The 23516-nt window shown below is 35.1% G+C and overlaps 1 protein-coding gene across 1 annotated transcript in view; it reads right to left on the reverse strand.

Annotated features, from left to right (window-relative positions):
* Window positions 1–23516, reverse strand: part of LOC120502186 (adhesion G protein-coupled receptor A3-like) — a 255064-nt gene that overhangs the window by 11613 nt on the left and 219935 nt on the right. Inside the window, exon 17 of the mRNA XM_039709368.1 lies at window positions 21158–21303. Within this exon, the coding sequence (XP_039565302.1) occupies window positions 21158–21303 (146 nt within the window). The remainder of the gene's footprint in view (window positions 1–21157; window positions 21304–23516) is intronic.

The following is a 23516-nucleotide window of genomic DNA, read 5'->3' on the forward strand; positions in this document are numbered from 1 at the left end:
GGAGAAAATGAAAAATGTTTCCCAGCTGAAATTTTATCTTGACAAGCAGTTAACTTATATAATATTTTCAAATTGTTTTACAAGGAAAACTATAAACTATCAGTGGGATGATTTGGGGCTTTGAAGCAACTGCCAAGCCGTTGCTTCAATAGCCCTTGGGAAGAGGTTTTCAAATTTGTGCATTGTTATTGCTGGCCACCCAGGGATGTCCTGATGGTTCCTAGCAGGCTTTTACATCAGCATACATTTATTTACTGAAGCTCATTCCATCACATCTTCACTAACATTGTTATCCAAGCTAATTAGATTAAAACCAGCCTGGAAGGCCTCAGCAGGATGCACTCTCACCTCTCAGCTGCAGTGCAGCAACACCTACAGCCTGAACACTGGGCTGTGCAGACACGAGCAGTGCCGGGCAGTGATCTGCAGGAATCACTTTCCTTGAGCATTACAGGGAACCCCAAAGTTTCTGCTGCAGAGACTGCCTGAGACCAGCAAGTACAATATTTTTTATTCCACGCACTGACACAAACACAACCCTCCCAACAGAGCAGCAGACACTGCTGGAGGAGATGCCCCTCTCTTGACATCCTGCCTTACTGTTCTCCAGCTTCCCTTCGGCAAGAACTCCTCTTGTAAGGCGAACTCTACCACAAGACACTGGGAGCTACACAGCCAATCTGAGAGAAACAGGATAATGTCAGCAGGAATGACTGCAATGGCCTGCAGGCAGCATCCATTCTGATAACTTAACATACAGTGTATTCTGCTAAGTTTATTTTCATAAATGTTACGCAGTAAGTCAGCAAGTAAAAGGAGAGTTCTACCCAGTGGTAAATTTCTTGCTTGAGTGTCTGACTACTTTGTAGCCCAAATTTTTTCCAGACTTAAGAACCTTGACTCTGAATTTTTCCGAAAAGAGACCAGACCTTGGCTTTATGGGTGTAATGCAAGACTGACTATAAGGGTGTTTTCTTCTGCAGAGGTTGGGAAAATGGCAATGTAACAGGAAGTCATTTAAAAGGCTTCAAATAGTCCTTATTGCAGAGACTACTTGATTAAGATGTACATATATTTAACTTTATTCCTCTCTGCATGCACAAATCTGGAAAGATACATATTAGATATATATAAAGAAACCACTGAAGCTTTAATTTCTTTTCTGCCCATAGTACCCAAAAAAAAAAAATCAGCTTAGCTCTACATATGTTTAGGGCACAGTTCATACAGGAACACTAGCCACTTGCAAAATAAACACCAAAATAAAAGAAAAGTCACAGCAAGATGACTTTCCCTTTTCTTTTTCCTTGAGCAGGGATTTGGTTTTAACATCTTTGTGAAAATAATTCATATAGAAAATGGTCATTAACTTCAGAGCTAACCAGATGCCACTGTTCAAGAACCCAGGAGGCAGGCAGACAGCTAAGTAGCTGCTCTGTAGAAAGCTGAATTTATGAACCTGATTTTCAAATTATTCTTCCTGAATTTTTCATGCATCACATCATTTTGAGGACCTTTTTCCTGGGAATTTAGATAAAATAAAAATAAGACTTTTAGAAATTATGGGATTCTGAGAATATACTTCTCCTTTAAGAAAAAAACCCAACAGTTTAAAATCCTATTCCCAGATAGTCTTGATTTACAAACATATTTACAAATACCATGTTTGTTTTTCTCAATAACCTTTTTGAAGAGAAATAACCTATGTTTCCTTCTGTGTCTTTCTCCTCTCTGCAAAGGAGATCTGAGGATGGAGAATACAAACTAAAAAAAAAAAAAAAAAAAAAAAAAAGAAAAAAGAAAAAGAATTTGCTAATAATGCTAAAATAAACTCTACTTTTGTGAGTCAAGCTTTAAATGGTAAATAACAGCAGAATGGTTGTGTGAAAACCCTATTTATCACCTTTTATGTGCCAATACTGGCACACAAACTGCATATTCACAGTCCACTTTTTTTTTTTCTTCTCATAAGACATTTCACTCACTTAGAAAAGAAGAAATAAAGGTTACTGGACATATATTAATTTATTTTATATATACCCCTTCTTTTTAGATCTTATTGCAACTTAAGAGCTTTGCAAACATTAATTAATTAATCATCAAAATGTCCTTCTGAGAATATGTATAATCGTTTCCATTTAGAGGCAGACACTAAACCACAGAAAAATTAATTTAAAAAATTGATTAAGAAAACTCTCCGCAGATTTTTTTGCTCAGCTTAAGATGTCCAGGCCTCTATTGGACAAAACTAGCCTCTCTTATTTATTAAAATTTGCCATGAGAAAGGAGTTTAAATACCCTTCATCTGTCCTTAAAGAGTCCCAGGAACCTGGGAAATAAAGTGGGACAATGTTAATCAGTGTTAGAACATCTGAAACCTCACCTAACAAAGGCCTTCAAACCCATTTGCTTCAGCATTGAGTCAGGAACAAGAAGGATAGTGGCACACTCCATCCACAATCAGAAGGCAAAAAAGGTATCTTTATTACAGTCTCAGGATATTTATAATCAACATCATTCACCCAGAACCTGGCTGGTTCTCAATAACACCTGTAACCCAACTGCTAATTAAGGAATCACCCTTCAGTAAACACCTTACGAGAAAAACAACTTGTTCAAAACCCCAGCTACAGATTGTTTACCATTTGTTTACCATTCTTTCTCTCTGCTTCCCTAAAACTTCCCAGACCAATTCATGGGGGAGCTTATCTGGCTTTGTCTGACCAGGGTGTTGTATCCACAGCCTCTCTGCTGCAGGCCCACTGCCCTGGTATTCACTCTGGGTCTCTGCCCTTCCACCCAGGGCAGACCATGGCCCAAGCTCTGCCAGGCAGGGTGAGAGTTTAGGTCCTGCTGGTGGAGGCTTCACTTAAGTGATTTATATTCACCTTCCTTGGTTAACACCCTTCATGGAGAGCGTAGCCATTACGACTTATCCAGAATTTTGCAGATGAAAGGAATTTACAGGCTGATAGTACAGTTGCACTTTGCTTTACCAGGACCACATGAGACAGTCTAAGCCAGCAGAGAGGACAGAAAAATAAGAATGCATGTAACAAAAAGATAAAAAATTAATTCATGAACTCAAAAAAATGTTCAGAGAAAATTTAGAACAGAAAGGAGTTTCATTTACATAGAGAACTGTATTGTCTCTTGGTGAACTAGACTAATTGAAGACCTATTGTATCTAAGAAGCAAGAGACACCTGGACTTTTTTCCCTGTTTTATTGGAGACTTCCTTGGGGGCTGTTGGAAATCAGACAGAGATTATTCTTACAGTGTATTCCATGCTGTAGTTTAGCTCTATTGACTTCTATTCCTGCTTATTTTAATGAATAAATAAGTTAAGTCAGGGTAAGTAGGAATCCATCCTGAATGCACTTGTGAAGGAAAGAAGTAAGTAAAACATTAAACATCGTGTTGAGAAAGAAAATATATTTATAATTATTACTTAAAGAGTCAGCATTTGTAAAATAAGATATGATGCTTATAGAGAGAACACTGTTTATGGTAATGCTTGGAGAGAAATTATGGGAGGAGAAATAATATTAATGCTTTAAGTATTTTTTATTTACACAATCATTTTATCCCTAGAGAACAAAACAGCCCTTTCAGTTAATTTCTAGCAGTAAAATGGCTGATACCCTTGTTTGGAGGTATTCATTGCTACCTCATTTCTCCAGGCGTTTGACTACCCTGGCGTGGAGCTGTTAGCTGAAATCACTTTGCAGTTCCAGTCTACTGAATCAAACACAACTGCTTCAGCGAGCACTGCAGTACACCTCTAGAAAATCAATTACCACCAGGATGTCCTTCTGCCTTTCAAAGGGGAGCAAAGAACCATTAACTATCAACCTTCATCAAGACAAGAAATTTTGATGGCAGCCTATATGTGACAATGGCATTTAATATAATATGAAAGTGAAATGAAAAGTAAAGCGTGTAAAGATAATAAATGCTGTACTCCTATATTGTCACATATTTAATACTCAGATCACTTTATATTAGTATCAATGTCCTATGACTGCCAGTAGAACCTCCTTGCATTTTAAACAGAAAATATGGATTTCTTTGGTTTTACTTGAGCTAGTGTTTCATTAAGGCTGCCAAAGAAACCAAATAAAATTACTACCATGAGGACATATATTTTAATTTGGTTTGACTGTGAAAGTCACTGACAAGGGGTTCTGGTCTATGTTCTCCTGTGACTAAATTTTTAAATCATATTTTTAAAAAGGAATTTATGTCAATCCCATATTTTATTATGGCAGTAACCAACATAACTTCCTGAATTCCCCTGTGTTTCATGCACTTTAAGTTTTTGACACTCACTTTCTTTTTAGGCAATGTTTTTTTCTCAAGAAGAATGTTATTTCTTCTGCAGTAATTTTTAAAAGTTTTAAGCAGACCATTCAAGTCCTTGTTTTGAAATTCTGTAATTCTCAGATGACCTGAAAATACAGTATTTTTAACTTTCACAGAACAAGAAGCTTTGAGAGTTGATTCAGAGGTTATTTATTCACTACTTGATATATTTTTGGATTTAGCTATGAAGTATATTTGTTGTATTAAAAAAAGATATTCTGAAGCATTAATTTTTATTATGAGCTACACTGCCAAGTTAGAGCTAAATAATTCTGATTCCATGAAATTCACTGGTGACATAGTAGTAATACTCTCAGTTTTATTTTCTGTTAAACTCTTTCACTGTACACACAGAGAATCATTCAGAAAATATTAATGACCAAGAAATTCAATGTCACAAAGATGGGGACTTTAATGGTGGACCCAGCAGCTTTGTTCTTAGATTTGCTCAGCTGAGCATTTAAGACAGTGATGTGCAAACAGACAATGAAAACAGAATACAGGAACTCATGAGAAATAGCTCTAGAGAGACCATGCTAATTCTATTATTCTAAATTCTTGTATTCTTATCCTTTTTTTCTGGTATAAGTCAATGATCTTATATGAAGGGCAAGATCTTTGCCCAAAGTGCCAGGGGGAGTTAAAACTGTTTAGAAGAAAGTGAAAAATATGAGAAACACTTCAAAGATGCACGTTTCCAAAGAAACCACATTGTTAATTTGCACATATTTGGCAAGTCTTGTATATTTTGATGCAAAATTAAGCCCCTCTGTTCCAGAGGGCAGGTGATAAAGAATCTTAGATTTCTAAGCTGAACTTTTACGTGCATAAAACTGAAATCTGATTTTCTACAAATTTCACATTTGTCTTCAGTGTCTAAAACATTGCAAGGTCCCTTGGAGATCTTTCCCACAGTTATGCCATCTCTCTGTAACTTCAGCCCTCCCTTATGTGGAGGTATTTATCTTTGTTATCCACCTGCCCAGCCAGTCAGTGGAACCTAGAGAAGTTTAATGATCTCTATCGATCTCAGACCAACTACAGCCGAGTTATTACACGTGAAAAGTCTCAATGACAGACACATCCTTAAACAAACTGTTTCTTTAACGAGATCAAAATAAAAATAAGAATAAATTTCCCTTTTTCCATTCCAGATAATTATAGGTGAAATGTGAAAATGTGGGTTTTAATGGTTCAAAGCTTAGCAAACAGGGATCTTAAATTCATTCTTCAAAAATATCCTGATTTTCTATATTAGTATCACCATTTTTACTTTAGTTTATTAATTCCTGAATGATGAATTTTTGTGTAACTACTTACAGAAAGAATATAGTAGTGAGAAAGCTAAAAAGCATATTATCTCTTCAGCTGGCTCTGAAACATTTCAAGCATCTTTTACAGTCTGTTTGATTGATACAAGCCATTAAAGTAATCAGTTTAGGAAATTTAATGTTGCCCCGTGAAATTTGCCATTTCTGCAAAAAGCCCCAAACTGTCCTTCTTCAATGAAAATGAAAATTACAGCTTCAGACATAATTGTATGTGAAACTGCTGAATGCATCAGCTGGTTTCCCTCACATAGCAGTGACTGGGTTGTTACTGTTTGAGTCCTCTCAGAAAGACTTTAAAATTACACAAATTATGGCCACCTTGCAACATACATATTTTTAATATTTGATAGGTTGATATGTCCTCATAAAGTGTTTTCCTATGAGGTGTACAGTATAGTGGTAAATTTCATCCCTCTGGATTTGTTCAGCTTATACCATGCATATTCTTAAATGAAACCCATACACCATACTCAAGACATATTTAGACTGTGTATAGAAAACATATGGAAGTATCTCTATTGGCTTTAAAATATTAATACTTCAAAGCATTAAAGCATTCTTACTGGTTCTGAGAATTTTACAAATAAGGTAATAAATGCCTCGTCTTCAAAGTATTGTTAATGATTAGGTGCTACATCCCCAAATTTAAACATTTAGTGTTTCAAACTTCTGCATCTCTTTACAATTGTGAAGTTTACAATTATGTGCTAATCACAATTTACTGCTACCTTCCATTTAGTTAGGTAATTTGGTTTATTTTCAACTGCATGTATCTAAAATCTAATCATACAGCTATAGCAAGAAGTATCCTCAGGCAAAGTGAGAGGACAAACAGTCTTGTTTAAGACATGAAGAAACCACACACTAAATAAAAATAATATAATTTGGATTATTAAATCTTCCTGGTCTACAAGAAGTATTCACTCACAAACCCAGAGGGCCATTTAAAATTGAAAAGCATTTACACAGAAGATCCATGGAAACCACAAAACCCTTTCTGTTGAACCTTTTCAGCTACCAAGCTTTCAGCTATCAAACCCACATCTTTGGAGAAGAGATCAAACAGTTTCCCAAAAGGAATTTTTTCAGACATGAAAAGCATACATGCAGGTTTTGAATTCCTCTAAAGACCTCTATGGTAAAGGAAGAGACTCTGTGTTTTAATTTGGTTCCCATTTTAAAATATTTTGATTTTTTTAAGTAGTTCTAGTATTTTCAGGGTTTGCCACAGGTAATGAGTTGAGCAGGGAGCATCTCCTAAAGTTAAGAAAAAGTAGTAGACATGATGTTCATTCACACTGATGCTGCTTTCAATCATACAGAAAACCATCTGGAAACAGTCAGATAAAGCCAGGGCAAGGCACAGATGTTAAAATCCTAAAATATAACCTCAGTGCTTTGACATATAGATCCTGAAGGCACACATTTTTGCTTTATTTACCAAGACTGCACAAGGAAAAATTGCTAATAAACAAATAGGTACAAGGTGCCTGTATAAGTTAGACATACCTTTTTAGTTTTGGGTTGTTTTTCTTTCTACCCTTACATTGTTTTTGTTCATAATTACTTGCTGAGAAAAAAAAATCTCAGTCCTTATACAGAGTCACAGGACAGAATAGAATACTTCCTTCAACAATTAAATTGCAGTCCACAAAGACTAGAGTCTGAAAATTTATGCACCAGAAATCTAAAGTGTAAGGCTGCAAAATATAGGTCAGGTAAAAAATTCAAAATACAAAGATAAAACATTTCAATTTTTTTTCAATCAGAATTTTTTCTGCATGTCTCTTGCATCATCACTTCTAAATCTTATTTTCCTTTTCAGAATAAGAAGACATAGCAAAAAAGTTGTCATCTTCCATAAATGAAAATCCAGTTTTATAGCTGGCAACATTTGGAATATGCAACTATTCTACATGCAACCACTACTTACACCTTAATAAACTAATACAAAAAGAAAATAGTAGAAATCCAAAATCTATTAATTTGATTAATTGTGAATAACTACTCTCCTTGACTTTTTTTGGTGGTATTCCAGCATTTTAAAGCACATTTCATTACCTCCTTTTTTCCCTCAGGAATCCTTAGTAATGACAGCTTTGTTTCCATGTATTTCAATTTGTAACATATTTCTGAATTTTGATGGGATTGGGTGATTTTTTGTGATTTATTTCAGGTCTTATATTTCATGTTTGTGGTCCATCTAATACAAAAGCTAAAAGGATACAGAGCCAGAACAAGAGGAAGAAGTCCTTGCAGATTTTCAAAACTGACCTAGGTGGGAACCTGAGCTCACTTTTAAGTTGGATCTGCTTTGAAAGGAGAGTTAAACTCAATGACTTACAGATGTTTCTGCCAATCTTTTTTTTTATGACACTATAATTAACTTATTATTCATTGTTGTCTTTCCAGTCTTATGAGGGTCCATCCATACCAGCTGTCAAGGCTGAGAGAAGGCTTCTTACAACCACTGCTATTTATTAATATGTAAATTGAAACATATGTACAACTCAGAGTGGACTAATTCACAGGTGAGTGAGCATATCTTGAAAATGCCCAAATTTTCAAATTTATTCTGAATATTTTTCAGTATAAACATATTTCAAATATTTTCAAACCTCAAATATTCTTGCAATCTAAATTTTCAAATAAATGCCTCTAAAGTCTGAGTTCTTCAGAACAGCACAGTGCATTATCAAAATGTAACCAAGATAGGAGACAATGAAACTCAGGAGACCCCATTCCACATCCCACCAACAATGCTTACACCTGTGGCTGCAGCCAGCCAAGAACTGTTTGTCAAGAGCCAAGCAGACATTTAAGCTCTGTATAAACCCCACTGTTGTGTGTAATAGGTTGTGCATCCATTACTTATCCAAATGCCTCATCCTCACTTGCTTCAACTGAACTCCACGTGACATGCAGACTTGCTCGATGTGTTACTACACAACTGCATCATTCTTTTTCAGAAACTAATCTACCCTGTAAAAAGCCTTAGTGAAGTTTCATACCTAAAGTTTGCAAAAAGGAAAAAGCCGACTTTTTTTGGGTTTTTTTGTGGAAAAAATATTACATTAGGATTTATACAATGTTATCCATTTCTACAATTTCAAATTTTTCATCTTGACAGATATGCAGGTAGCCAAGAACTTAAAACTTAGCAAGAAGGTTTTATTAAATCTAACAAGCAGCAGGGAAGCATTAGAACATGCTGAAAATAAATTATTTTTTAGATGGTTTTAAGACTTTTGGCTTCTTTCTGGAACATTTTGTCTTTCACAGTCCATAGGATGTAATTCAATCTGCTAATCTAGAGGCTGCAAGGAGTATTCTTTTTTAATGTTATATTAGAAAAAGAATATTATGGATTAGCCTGCTATTAACCCATCGAAAGTACTGTTCAATTAATGACTTGACTCCACAAAACCATGGAGATTTATATTTATTGACAAAAATTCAGGTTGACATTTTGTCCTTAATTTACCCTATTGAAAAGTAAGAAACAAAGGTACAATTGCATGAGTTCGTGAGTGTCAACCTTGATTTCTAACTTTAATGTTGAGGGGTTTTGCTGTTGTCGGTCTTCGTATTACTAAGCTGAGCTATGGAAAATCTTTTATGTATGATGATGGCATGAACATTTGCTTTTTCCTATTTTTTAAAAAGCTGACATACACAGAAATCTATTTCTGGTTATCCCTATCCCAGATTTTAACCAGAAGCAAAAGTAAAGGTTTTCCATCATTTATAAAAAGGTCAAAAGGTAAGTTTTTAAAAAAATCGGAGGGTTTTTTTGAACACTTAACTGGAAGCAATCATTAAACTTTGAAAGAAAAGGAAAAGCAGGGATAGAGTTATTTTTATAAATATTAATCAATAAATATTAAACAACAAAAGCTAGAAACTATGTGTCATTTCCAGAAAGTTATGAACATGGAAAAAATAGATTTGAAAAGGAAAAAACAGCCATCTTCACAAAACTGTAAGAGCATCTCATTGCTCAGCTTTCTGGGTCAAAAGGCTGCCTAGCTTTACTAGGTACAATAATTACTGGATTTAGCAATGCCAGAACCTCAGAAGGAAATGTTCTCTCTAGCTGGAAAACATTCTCTTAGAAGCATGAAGAGGGAATATGGATAATTGGTTGCTTCTTCAACACCTCTAATGGAAGACTGAGATACACAAGTAGACAAGTTTAACACCATTCTTATATGACAATAACATGAGTATGACAATCCATGTTAAACAGCCAAAAATGCCTCACCTAGCATGGGTTAGCTATTCTGCAAATAACAGACACTGTGATTGGCCTACAATTCCTGCTCCTTATCTTTTGGATTCATGAGAAAGAGTTTTAGAGACATCAGGAATTCCAGATATAGAATTCCAGAGTGGAAATGAACTCTCCTTGTAGAGGAATTTTTTTTTCTGGTGGTGTCTACAAGTTCACCCACTATGAAGAAGCAGCAAGATTGTGTGATTGACCACTCATGACTTTTTCTTGACATTGCTCACAAATATTAAAGAGTAAACACAAATGGTCTTCTGTAATCATAGTTCTCTTACCTCATAATTAATAGCTAAACCAATACTAGGTATCTCTTAATGTGAATAGATAAATAAATCAGGTATCTCGTGTGCTCAAGTTTTCTTTCATGAAAAACCTCACAATGTTCACTTTCTGATAAACATAAAATCCTGAATGATTCTCTGAGTACTAAGTGTAATCTAATATAATGGCATTACTCCTTTGTCTGAATGAGTACTCAGTCAATACAGGCATAAAGCTTAATCTGGACATTTTATTTTACTAAGGTATATTAGATATTATATATTGAAATTATTTTAATCTGCATCATTAAAATTAGAGAATATTTACAAAAATTTATTTTTAAGTAGCAATGAGCAGTATTGTCAATCTGTGAACCAATATCTTCTTTTGACTCAATATGTGTGACTCCCACTGGAAATCCAATGTGAGTGCATGTGTTTCAGAGCAGAAGGTGGCCTAATTTTTTGTTAAGTTTTATATAGTAAGGTGATACCTGAATAAAAATACCTGCAGGATCAGCAGCCAGTTTCTACAAGACTCATAACATTTCCAAACACTGAAGGCATATTTGGAACACATTAGTTTCAAAGTCTCTTCTGTCAGATTTTGCTTGCATAATGAAACACAGGAGTTTCTTATGAGACCAATGAGGCTGTAGAAATTCAGCAGCAAATAAGGGTTGAAAAATGGAAATATTGTTAGGAAAAATACTTGGTTTACTAGTAACAGAATTGTAGGGCAGAAATGAACATTAGGAGATCATCTTGTCCACTCAAAAGCTCTGAGTCAGGGTCACATTAAACATCTGTCATGACTGGCTTGGCTTTATCTAATCTATGTTAATGTATTGCTTGGGACAGAGCTCCCACAGCCTTCCAAGTAACCTTTTTTACTGCCAACTATTTTCATAAGTTGAAATATTTTCCTAATATTAACCTATTTACCCCTTGCTGCAATTTAAGCTTATTTTTTTTGGTGTGATTTTCTCTTTAATGCCTTTTCATTTGGAATTTTTAATGAACACTAACTTGAATCATCCACATTTCCAGTGATTGGTTTCAACTACTTAGAATGTACAATGTCAGGGAGATCAGTGGAACTTTATGTAAAATTTTCCATGGTGTCTCAACTCAAAACCAAATGAAATAATCTAATGCAGCTTTTCCTCCCAAGATTTTTAAGCCCTCCTTCCAAACATGCATTAACCAGAGATTGTCACACATATTTGAGAGGAAGTAGGCATAGAATAAGCCAGATCTGAAACTGTATTTGCAACAGATATACATATATATGTTCCAACATATTTAATGTGATAGCCATATCTGTGGATTTCACCAATTTTGTTTGTCCAAGGAACATAATTTAATTTCCTTGAATTTTCCCATTCATTAATAAAGAAAAATATTACAAAACATTAAAATTATGTATTTAAAATTATCACTGCTAATATATATACATATGTGCATAAAATATATATGTGTTTTATTGCAAGTTTATTTTAAGATAAACTTTTTTGTTGTTGTTCAGTATTTACTCTTGGAATCTGATAATATCTTTTAGCCAAAATTACTTATGGAATAGTGGCAATGTATTGGTAAATGCAACACCTACTATGTGCTATACCACACTGTAATTTAAATGCACAGTGATTGTACTGCACCACAGTTATTATCAGACTATTTATTGCACAATCCTATATTACACTAGTTGGCTGCCTGCAGCATTCTCATTTCTGTGACATTGCAGTTTATCAGTCTGCACAACATGCTTCATAAATCTTCACGACCTATGTTTTCTTGCAACATCAGGGTTTTCATTACAGTTAAGCTGGATATATACAGATGCCTACTTAATACAAGTGTCCTGTAACAAACTTTAAGTTCTATCTTCCTCACAGAATAATTTTTGTAAGAAAGAATTTGTATCTAATGTGACTAATTTTTCTCACTAATTAATGAGTACAATCATCTACTATTAAAAGTCAGATATTCTTTTCTGTAATTGTGGTGAATATAATTTCATGCAGATGGGAATGTTTAGTTCTTTGTCCATACAATTACAATAAGCACACTTGAAAAGATCTTATGCATTCATCTTCACAGCATTTTTTGCATAATCAAGTTTAATCTATATGACACCAGAGAATCATCTGAGAAAATATTTAGTTCTTTCAAATCTGATAAAGTTTCCTACAAAGCCCCCACTGGAGTCTGAATATATTATCTTTTAAAAATCCTTGAACTTGTAAAATTTCCAATCAGCATTTTACATTTTGCCTGGAGCAGCATATCAAAGCATGGAACATTTTATCAAGCTTACCCACCCTCAAACTTACCCTCTACAATTATGTATATGAGTAGCTCAAGTGCTAAAAGCTACTGAGGCAAGGGACAGTGTGACAAGAATTCTGAATTTCCAGGAAATACCTAGATGTGAACTCAGGATAAAAGCAGCTGAAAATTCAATCTAGTACAGAGTTCTGCAGATCAGCAGGTTGCAGTTCAAGCCTTTCAAAGCTGAAAATATAATAGAATTAATTTTAAGTCTTCAGTAATTTTTATCCCAAGCCCATAATTTCCTCATTAAATGCCCAGGTATCACTCAGGTGTGGTAATTTTCTTTTTTTGGTTACGTTTGTCAATAGCCGTAGCATAGAAGAGAGTTTCAGTTGAATGGATCTAAGTGACTTGCTGTCTTACAAGCAGTAAGACATATATTTTATTTACAATAATCATAACCCATTTCTTTTAATCTATACTAAGTAGCTCAGACCCTGTTCTTTTAAAACAGAGGATAAAACTTCACCTTTTACCACAATATCTCTCAGAGATTTGGTATTATTGTATTACTACTCTGAAAAGTGTCAACATCGTGTGCACTCGCCTGTACCTTAGCTAATGAAATTATGGCTACAACAAAATCCTTGTTGTACTTTGATTTTGACATGCTCTTGAAATCAGTTCACATCAAGGAGGATTCTATCCTCTGGGCATCATTCACTTGAAGCATTTGGTAGGGCATTCAAATTGACTTAGAGTATTTGGTAGTTCTTTCAGGTCAGTTTTGAAGAATAGTATTGCCAACTTCCCCATGAGAAGGAACTTCTGGAATTTTGATTCATAAGCCAGATGAAGTGGAACTACAAGCAAAGCAGGCGGCTCTGTTACCATCTTGCTGTTAGTGACTCCACAATTCAATCACTCACACTGAAGGTGGAGAAGAAAAGCTCTAATCAGTTCATCTGTTTGATGAAGAGTTGGCAGGAAAATATCTCCATGTTATGGCACCATACCCTGGCAATCCAATGCTGTCAGCAGTGAATATTTACATGGCCTATGCAAAGTGCAAAACTTTCTCAGGATGCCAATGACAATATATTGCTATAGTGGACCTCCATATTATTTTAACATTTTCATTTTACTGGAAATTTTTGTGTGTAGAACAATTATTTCAAACCTGAATTAAAAGTTGCTTTTGACTAAAGATAATTTTATCCCCATCTGATGGAACTAAAATTGGCTTCAAGTTGAAAATTAGTAAAAAAATAAATGAAAATCTTTCCTTCATCACCATTTTATACCCTTTTCCACTGCAGACCTTTCAGTTACATCCTTGACTCCACCTGAACATATATCAGCATTTAAGAGTGATCATGCTGAACAGCACAAATATCAGTATGTCCTTGAAGTATCAAATCAAATTCCAAGTACCCTTAGGTTCTGCAATCCTGTCTCTCCCTTTAGTTTGTGATATACAGACTTAAACTTCTTGTTTTGTTTTTAAGCTTCTTTTTTTCATTATCTCTAGCTTTTATACCTCAAGGGGCAAAACTGTTCTGTTTGTTCTGGCTAAGGTTCCTTCCAGCATTTTAATTCTTTTTGCTTGAATGGGGTTTTTGGCTGATTTTTTTTGGTTGGTTTGGGGTGTTTTTTTGAGAACTTGCCTAAGTTGGTGGGCTGATAAGACGCAGCACAATCTGTCTACAATGATCAGCATTTCTTTTGGTACTTGTATATTACTTGAGTTGTGTCATCTTTGAATGACAGTTATTAAAATTGTCTTCAGAAGCAACATAGCATTGTTCAAAATATTAGTTCTATAATTAAATCAAACTAAAACTTCGAAAAGGCTGTTACCCTTAGATTATTTTAATATCCAATATATCAATATAATCACTTATTTTGATGTTGTGAATATAAGCCTTACTTTGGTCAATAAAATGAACACAACAGCTGGAAGGGAAACATGGCTTTTCTTACATTCCATTGTAATTTATTAAATGCAAAACATTTAGAAAAACTATTTCAGCAATATGGCCTTTCTCCTTCCTGGGAATATGACAAATATTGAAACAAAAAACATGGGAATACTGTTTTGCAAATAGTATCTAAGAGATATCACTAGATTATCTTTAAGGTCCCTCCCAACCCAAGCCATTTGATAAAAACAGCTGTGACACTTTGTTGCTTTTAGGAACTTACAGTAAGGAGGCGATAAGCAGCCTTGAGGATACATGAGTATTGCAAAAAATTACTGCACAATTTCAAAATTATCTAATAATATATATTTCTATCTTAACTTGCCATATCTAAAATAAGAAATGTTGATTATAATATCAGAAATGTGAGATAGACTTCCGGATAACTGACCCTGCCCACAAAAAATATTCTGTCCTGTAAGCAAAGGATACAATCAAGTACTTAAATTATAGCCAACTTCCTGGAGCAGATTCTCAGAGAGACTGTAGGCTCACCATGCTATGGTTCATCCAGCTGGTGAAAACCTCACTTAGAGGGAGACAATTTTCACTTACCCTGCAATGACACAATTGGGTCTATGCTAATAGTAAAGAGTGAACTAGAGATCTCCTCAAGGCTCCTGAAAATTCTGCCCTGTGGCAGTTCCCATTTAATTCAACATACTCAAATCATAGAGAATTTTTAGGAAAAAGACAGATGATTCCTTGGGATAATCAGGTCTAAATTTATACTTTATAGAGGAAGTTTGATATGTTCTCTGTGGGAAGGAAAGATGGGCTTTCATGGATCAAAACTCTATGTGTTAATTTTTAAGAGCATATCACAAAGAAGAAAACAATGGATTGCAAATGATACTGTTCATCTGACCTCTTTCTCTCTCCCTCTCTCTCAGTCACTGTTTTGTACTAGAAGACATGAATTCATGAGAGCCAGCACTAATGAAAAATGCACTAGAACTTAACTGCATTTCAGAGCTGCTGGTGTCAAGGGGACAAGTAATGTCTCTGTCTGTCAGAAAGTAAATTATGTTGCTTCATATGATTCAGTCTGAAGATTCAGAAAAGGGCATGGCCAAAAAAATGGCATATTTGCCAAACCTGATGTTTAATAAAGTATTTTTGATTGTAGTCAAATCTTTATCCCCCATTACAACGTTATCATGCTGCAATAAATTGTAGCCAGCTTGTTATAAATAATAGGGGACATTAACAAAGATAATTTTGTGAAGACCCTTTCAGCCTCAGGAATATTAGAAAGCACTAGGTTTTTTTTTTATTCTAGGGTTTTTATCTGGACATAGTCATTCTTTAAAAACTAAATATAAGAAGTCTTTGGTCTTTATAGCTGGAATTTTTGTAGTATATCCATTATGGTGCAAAAATATAATGTGACAATTTCTGATGACATAATGAAGATTGCTTTGTGCAACTCCTATTCAAGACACAGCCTGCTTTATTGGTAACTTATTCAGTAAAAATTTCCCTATAATCAGGCTGTGATGGAAGTCACAACTTTTCCTGCCAGGTTCTCTCAGCAGTTAGGCAAACACAGCCATAGATGCATTTGCGCCCGTGTGCTGGTTTCCAGCTTGTCAGAATTCAGATCAAGCAGCTAAATGTTCATCCTGAGAAAAGCAGGGCTAACACTGTGAACAAAGCACTAAGTGGGTGCCATGACCCCTGTGGTATCATGCAAGTCTGTAAAATCCCCTCACTGTAAGGCAAGAGCCTCATCACAGCAGTTGACAATAACAGAAGGAGAGGATTTTCTTGTATTTGAAAGTTTTGTGTGGTTTCTCCTTTTTGCAGTGAATGGATTTAGCATAATTCAGTGTCTCAAAGATACTTAGCTACTGTTTAGCTGGGTGCTGCTGATTAATGTTTAGGTCGCTGAGAGAAATAATGAGCTTGGGAATGAACTTGAAGAGCTGCTGCCACACTCCCAAAGAGAGGGGGAGGATGCAAGTGCAGCGCTACCACACCTTGCAGGAACTCAGGGGCAGGTTGTTCACCACCACTACACCACAAACACAGCTCACTAGGAAGAACCCTTTCATTGCTGCTTTCTGGACATTGCTCTGTACTCTGGAAGTGTATGTATGATGTACAGAAACTTGCCCATATACAGCCTCATAGAGAACAGCAGACACCCGTACACAAATCTGCATGTAAACATCCATTAGCAGATTAGTACAGTTTGACCAAACTACCCCCATTCTCAACTACTGTACTTCCAGGTCTGCTCTGTGTGCAGTTTTAAAAAACAGTTAAGACATTTGAAAATATGTGAAATAGGAAATCAGCTTTCTCATTCTAAAAATTGTTCTTAACTCTTAAAGTTATTTAAGGTTGAAAACAGTAAGAGAAGGTAATTGAAGCCAGTGATATTGATTGTAGGTACTCTGTGTGTGCTGCTGAAAACTGTTTCAATTTGCCTCAGTTATGATTTTTTAGCTGTATTACTAAGGCTACAGCTTTGAATACAAAAGGACACGATCCATTCTGAAACTGCTACTACAGTTAGATATACAATTTTTCTAAAGAACTGCATGAGGTACATTTCCTAACAGACCCACAATTTTAGAAAGAACATTTTAAAAAGCTTATCAAAATATGTTACATAAAAAATAAGATGAAGTTCAACAGAGACAGTGACATCAACTGTTATCTGTTTTGCTGTTGCTTCTACAACCTTATTTATGCACATCGATATTTTTTCATGACAGATATGGGATATTGGACTCTGTAATCTGAAGACTGCCATATTAGTTATCTTGCAAGTCATTCATTTGAATGAAAGAGATGGGAGAACATTAGGAGATATATTTGTACCTAACCTTGAGATAAAACTTAATTATCTGTCTCCTTATCACTAATCTCTGGCCCAGCTAGCAGCTTATTTATTTTTTATTTTAAATGTTTAGAATGCAATTGTGCTCACTAGTTATCTTATTAAAACTGAAAGCAGTCTGATTTTTTTTCTGTCACTCTAGAAAGAAATTATTTTAACAGAATATCCTTCAGAAGTATTTTCTTCTGGTCTGTACTTCTGTCTAATCTGTATGGGCACAGAGCATCGCATGAAAAATGCATGCACATAGCAGGCACAAAACCCAACACTACCTGTGCCTCAGCTTGGGTTGATAAGAAGTTCTGTACATTGCAGTAATAGCTGAATCTTGCATGCCCCTTTGCCTTTGCTGGCAAAATCTGCTTTCAGATGAGTCAGAAGCTAAACTCTGCCAGGTTTAACAAATGTCCACAGAGGATGAACAGATAGAATTATTTATTTCTATTAAGAATACCAGAGAGTATATTTTACAGGAAGTAATTTCATTATCTGTTGAAGTGCTAAGGTTCAGAATTTCAATACACAAAACTCAATGATGCATTAATTTGATCCACCTCATTAGCATCCAGGCACATTTAGAGAAAAATGCCAGAATTGTTACAGTTGGTTCCAGTCATCAAAATGATAGGCCCTCAGGGGTTTAACTCTGTAATTAACAGATAATATATATTTCATGAATAATATATATAATAAAATATATACACTGTATGATGTACAGTGTACATAATGTATCTCATAACACATGATTAATATATAAAAAGAAGCAATATTTAAAATCATATTGCCATGAAGTCAAATTAGATTGCAAAAATGTTTCAAATTTGATCACTCTATCTAGAAGAGAGAAAACTTATAAAGAACCACAGCTTTACATAATAGGGTACTTATTGCTACAGCTCAAAGAAAAGTAGGAGAAAAAGATCAAGGGCACCTCATTTGTCTTGCTTCTGCAAATGAAAATGCAAACAGCAGGCAGAGAAACCGCAGCAATTCTTACAAGCCTACGTTCTGTTCTACTAACAGGTAAGGTCTCCTTTCAGATATCCTATTCTATTTATTTGCACTATTTCAGCTACTTTTTAGAATGGACCAAGCTTTGTGAAACATATGTGGTGAGACAATTTTTATGATTTCTTGGTAAATTCCAAGAAAATCCCAGTGATAGATTTATGTACAGATTTTTGGCATTAGATCCCACTTACTAACTCACAAAAGGTACCTCTATGTCCTACAGCAAGTGCATATATAAGGAATACAAAACCACTCACATGTGAACTGGAAACACCTTCTAGCAAATACAACCCTTACCAAAGAAGAGTGAAGGACAACAGCTGAGCATAGAGCTCTTGCCAAACACATTCACATATTTGTATACTTCTCTGAGTCTATAGAGAAGGAGCACTGAAAAATGACCTCTTTTAAAAGAGTCTTGTAGACTATACAATTTGCTTCCCATCACTGGTAGCCCTGACATGTATAAAAGCCCAACTCCATCGCCATTTGAATAAACTTTATACTATTTAGCCATCTTCTGATGTCAAATGGAGACAAATTAACACCCCCTCACCCAAACCCAGATGTTTTCCCTTAAGTACCTGAGGAACAATATGTATAAAGGCTGGCATTTGCTTATAGGCACAAGAACACTGACTAGTTAAAACATTTCTCATAAATGACTGTCTTGAAATGTAAGCATCCTTTATGGATGTTATGGAAATATTATGACAAAGAATAATTCAGACTTTAATTTTATTAAAATCAGGAAAGCTAAAATGCCCCCAAAAATTATCATTAACATTCTGAAAGAACAAACAACAACTAATTATGAGTTTAGTATTTCCTTGCCTAAAGTGATTCTTAATTTTACATATACTATGCCTGTTTTCTACGTGAAGTGAAACTGATCCTTACTATTTTGAATCTAGTGCTAACCATTGTGAAATTGTATTAGACATTTCAGTGCCTGTGTCTCTAAGATACATGGTGCCCTGTGGGAGAAAAATGGCTTAGAATAATTTTACTTAGCTATTAAACAATTATACCCATGTTCTCTTACAGCTAGAAGGTGGTTTATCATTTCTATTGCTAAACTTAAAATAGATACTATTTATTTTCACTGTCTGGGAACCTCAACATGACTGGTACAACAAAGATTCTAATTAGAGTCATCTTTCCTGTAACCTGACTGTCTATTGTTTTCCAACTCAAACAAGACTTGAATTTGAAGAACATACACTATGCTGGGTCTGTGTAACTTGTAACAATTTTCTACCTTAATAGTCACACTGCAGCATTTGAAAATTGGCAATTATTCATTTTGCCTTGAGCTGGTAACTGAAGGAGTGAAATTCTCATCTCTGAAGCATGGTGTAGTAAATCATGGATTAGCAAAGTCAGGCACTCTCAGTGAAAGACTATCCTTTACACCTAACAAAGCTAAGGATCAATATGGCACTCCTTCTTATCACAATACACATTTTATGTTAACTTTAATCAATTTCATCTCTAGAAATAAAGTGTTTTAAAAAGAAGAAAATTTGCTAGTTTTCTGACTAAAATCATGTTAGTAAGAATTTGAATCCGGAGAATCAGATGGAAAAATTCAATCTTCCTATGGACTTTTAACAAGTTGTGACACCATTACACAGTCATCTATAAATACTATAAATGCTACTTGCTAAAATTTTTTGTGTTTAAAATAAAATAATCTACCTCTGTTTAGAAGACTACACCCTGGATTTTTCACAGAAAAGGCATAAAAGGTTGAATTCATATTTCCTGACCTCCAGTATAAAACTGAGGTCTTTAGGCTGAACTGACCATTCAGGCTTGTCCATGATCTGTGGGAAAAGAGAGGCACCTCCATAAAGCAATTCATCCTGTCCTCACACAAACATTCTAGATGGATAGGAGGAATTGTTCTCTGGAAGTTCTTTTTCTGCCTCCCTCTAAAATCTGTATAGGGACAATATATAACTTTGGTTAATACATAATTTTTTGATATCTAAGCTTAAAAAAGATGAATTAATCTTCTCATGCCTTTGGCTTGAAATCCTGTTTTTTTTGTGGTAATGTTTTGCTAAGGTTTTTTTTGGGGTTTTTTTTTTGGTTTTTTTTTTTTTTTTTTCCCTTGTGCAGAGTGGTAACGTTTTGCTAAGGTGTTTTTTTTTTTGGTTTTTTTTTTCCTTGTGCAGACTGACTGTTTTGGCTTGGAGTTTCAGCATCTCAGAGGCATCTGGCAAGAACTCCCACTGTCTTACACCTGCGATGCCATCAGAGACACACTTGAGTCTGCTCCAGGGAGAGCTGATGGGGAGTGCAGACTTCAGTTGCTCCTGTAATAGCATTACATCTCTGATGGGAATGAGGAAGGCTGCTATCAGGTTATTAGGCTTTCAATACAAGTGTGGGCAGGAAGTAGAGCAGAAGAGATAAAGGAAAAGGGTCATTACAACACAGTTCCTGGTGATTAAATAAGGCACAGTTTCTGGTTTGGGGGAATTTTTTCCCTCCATAAGAAAGCAACGGAAACATTTCAATTCTTCCTGTTCAGACAAAGGCATCTGAACGTAGCAACTTAGCCAATACAAGTTCTGCATATTTCCATCTTCTGAGCAGAGTTAACTATCAGCATACAATAAACACTCAGATTTTTGTACACTCCTAGGTGGCTCAATTCTTTATGGATGCTATTTATAGTCTATAAAAAGTAAAACATGCAGAAATAAGAATGAGAGTTTGCTTATAATTAATATTTTCTAGGAAGACATTAAAAAAATAATATAGCTAATATTCCATACCTGAGTAGAGGTTGTTTTGGATAAGAAGGTTGGTCACTGTTTTGGCAAGGCTGAGGTTTTTTTGTGACTTGCTTATAAATATTCCTGGCAGTTACTCCGATCCATAGCATAGTAGAGAGTGTAGAATAATGCAGTACTATGCCAACCTAAAAAGAGAGTGGACAATTAAACGACTCAATAAAATGAATCAGGAAAACAAGAGTTTTACAAGAATCTTACTTCATAAGGTCACAGGCAAACAGATTTTTAAATTGAATTTATAAATGCATCTAACAGCTGCATTTAAAACCAGTTATTTAATCTACCACAGATAGTATTATCTGCAATACCAGAAGCAATGTTAGGAAATAGACTGATAAAAACATTTGTTTTCTAAGAACCTGTTTAATGAAAACATTTTACATCTGGATTTAAAGTGATGTGACTCTAAGTTTGTGTTACATTCTTTGTTAGCTTATCATGAGAATGCAATTTAAAATTTAGTAAGAGGCCAGAATTTTTACTTGCTATTATGCTATTTCCTTTAACTTTTCAGGAATATCCTGTTGTAGTTCCTTCTCTGGTATACACAGGCAAGGCTGATTTGTGGAAATGGCATCAGTGCTATTTGCACTGATAAATCCAGATTATTTTCAGACATATTTTAAGTAAATTACAAACTTGTCTACAGAATTTAAAAAAAGACAACTCTTTGCATCCCCCTTTAAAAAGAATTATAAACTCTAATAATGTTATAATCACTTTGTCTCCAAGAAGCGGGTGTGTTTATCATTGAAAGGAAAACAAAGTACAAACACCTCTAAAATGCTAACATCTTTGTTATGTTAGTAATTGTTATTCATTACTATGGAAGCAGTAATTGGAATTTTATCCAATCTCCAGTGCTTTATTACATCAGCTAAGTCTGCATCTGATTATATAAAATGAGGTTACCTTTGAAGCAATAACCTGACATTTTGCAGTGACAAGTAAAATATTGCTATAATTGGAAAGAACATAAAAGTTTAAGGAATACAGAAAATTGCTAAATAAAGCTAACACAAATCTATTATAATGATTTATTTGAACCAGTGTTCATTTTTGCTCCACTTAAAACAAAATAATTGATGGGTAAAGAAAAAAAATTCCATGAATTTTGTTTCTATTAAGTATTATAGCTCAAAACTTGAAGATAGCAGCATATATCACCAACAGAAAATCCTTTGTCATTTTCTCTGGGATTTGTCTGTCACATTAGACAAGGGAGGATAAAGCCTTCATCACTGCTGCTGCTTGAGGTAAAAGAAGCAGAAATAAGAGAATGAGGCAATTGTGTATTATGAGCTGGCAGACACTGTCAGTTCAGAGCTGGTGCTGTCTGTGCTTGGTTCACATGTAGCTTGCAGAATTTCTGTAGGGATGCCCTCAACAGGACCATGAGTAGAGAGGGGAGGCAGGAGGATGAGAAAGGGAGAAGAAAAAGGAGGCAGAAATAATGAGATAGAACTGAAAAAAAAAATCCAGATATTTAGCTCCTAACCTCTTCCTCATTTCTGCATAGCCCTGCTGCTATATATTCTGTTTTCACACAGGTACATACAATAATAGGAACAGTTGAAATCAATTCCAGGTCAAAAGGCACCTGCATGTGAAATTCTGAAAACATATAGATAGAAATCATCAGCTACTTAAATGAATGTAAGACCTAAAAATAGTACAACAAAACAATTTTATTGAACTTTCAAGCAGGCAACTGAAATGACTGAAAACATCACGGCTGTGCCGCACCTGCATCATATTGCTGTTTTTCACAGTGTGATCATATTTCAGCAACTGAGTTACTTCTGATATATGGAGAAATTGAACAAACATGGTGGAGGCAAACATATTATCAACCTCTATACTAACTCTTTAATGATCTGCATCTGTCTCTCAAGTAAAACCCCAAACAAAACAAAAAACCCAAACCCCCCAGCATTTGCATTTCTTGTTTGAAGGAAACAAGGATTTATCCTGAAGATACAGGACCTCCTTATGACTAACAGATTTGACATGACACAGCAGAAGTGTCATGAGGGATTTGGAAGGGTGCACTGAGCTGTTACATTAAATTCTAGAACTATTGCTATTATTCCTCCACTAATAATTAGTAAAGAAATGCTTGTCACACTTCCCATTGAAAGTTCAGTGTTTCAAATTGTTGGGTTTTGCTCTCTGCCTCTTCCCTCCCCTTGTTGCCCCACTGACATCAGTTATGTCACGGAGATGTTCCATCCTCACTGTTGTGCTTGGGGACTGTGACTGCAAGTTCTTTTGTCCCTTCCAGTGGGATCACCTCTTTCTAACTTTCTCAGGCTAGGAAGACACCTGGGCCCTACAG

Source organism: Passer montanus, unplaced genomic scaffold (genome assembly GCF_014805655.1).
Source record: "Passer montanus isolate IOZ18808 unplaced genomic scaffold, ASM1480565v1 scaffold21, whole genome shotgun sequence".
NCBI lineage: Eukaryota > Metazoa > Chordata > Aves > Passeriformes > Passeridae > Passer > Passer montanus.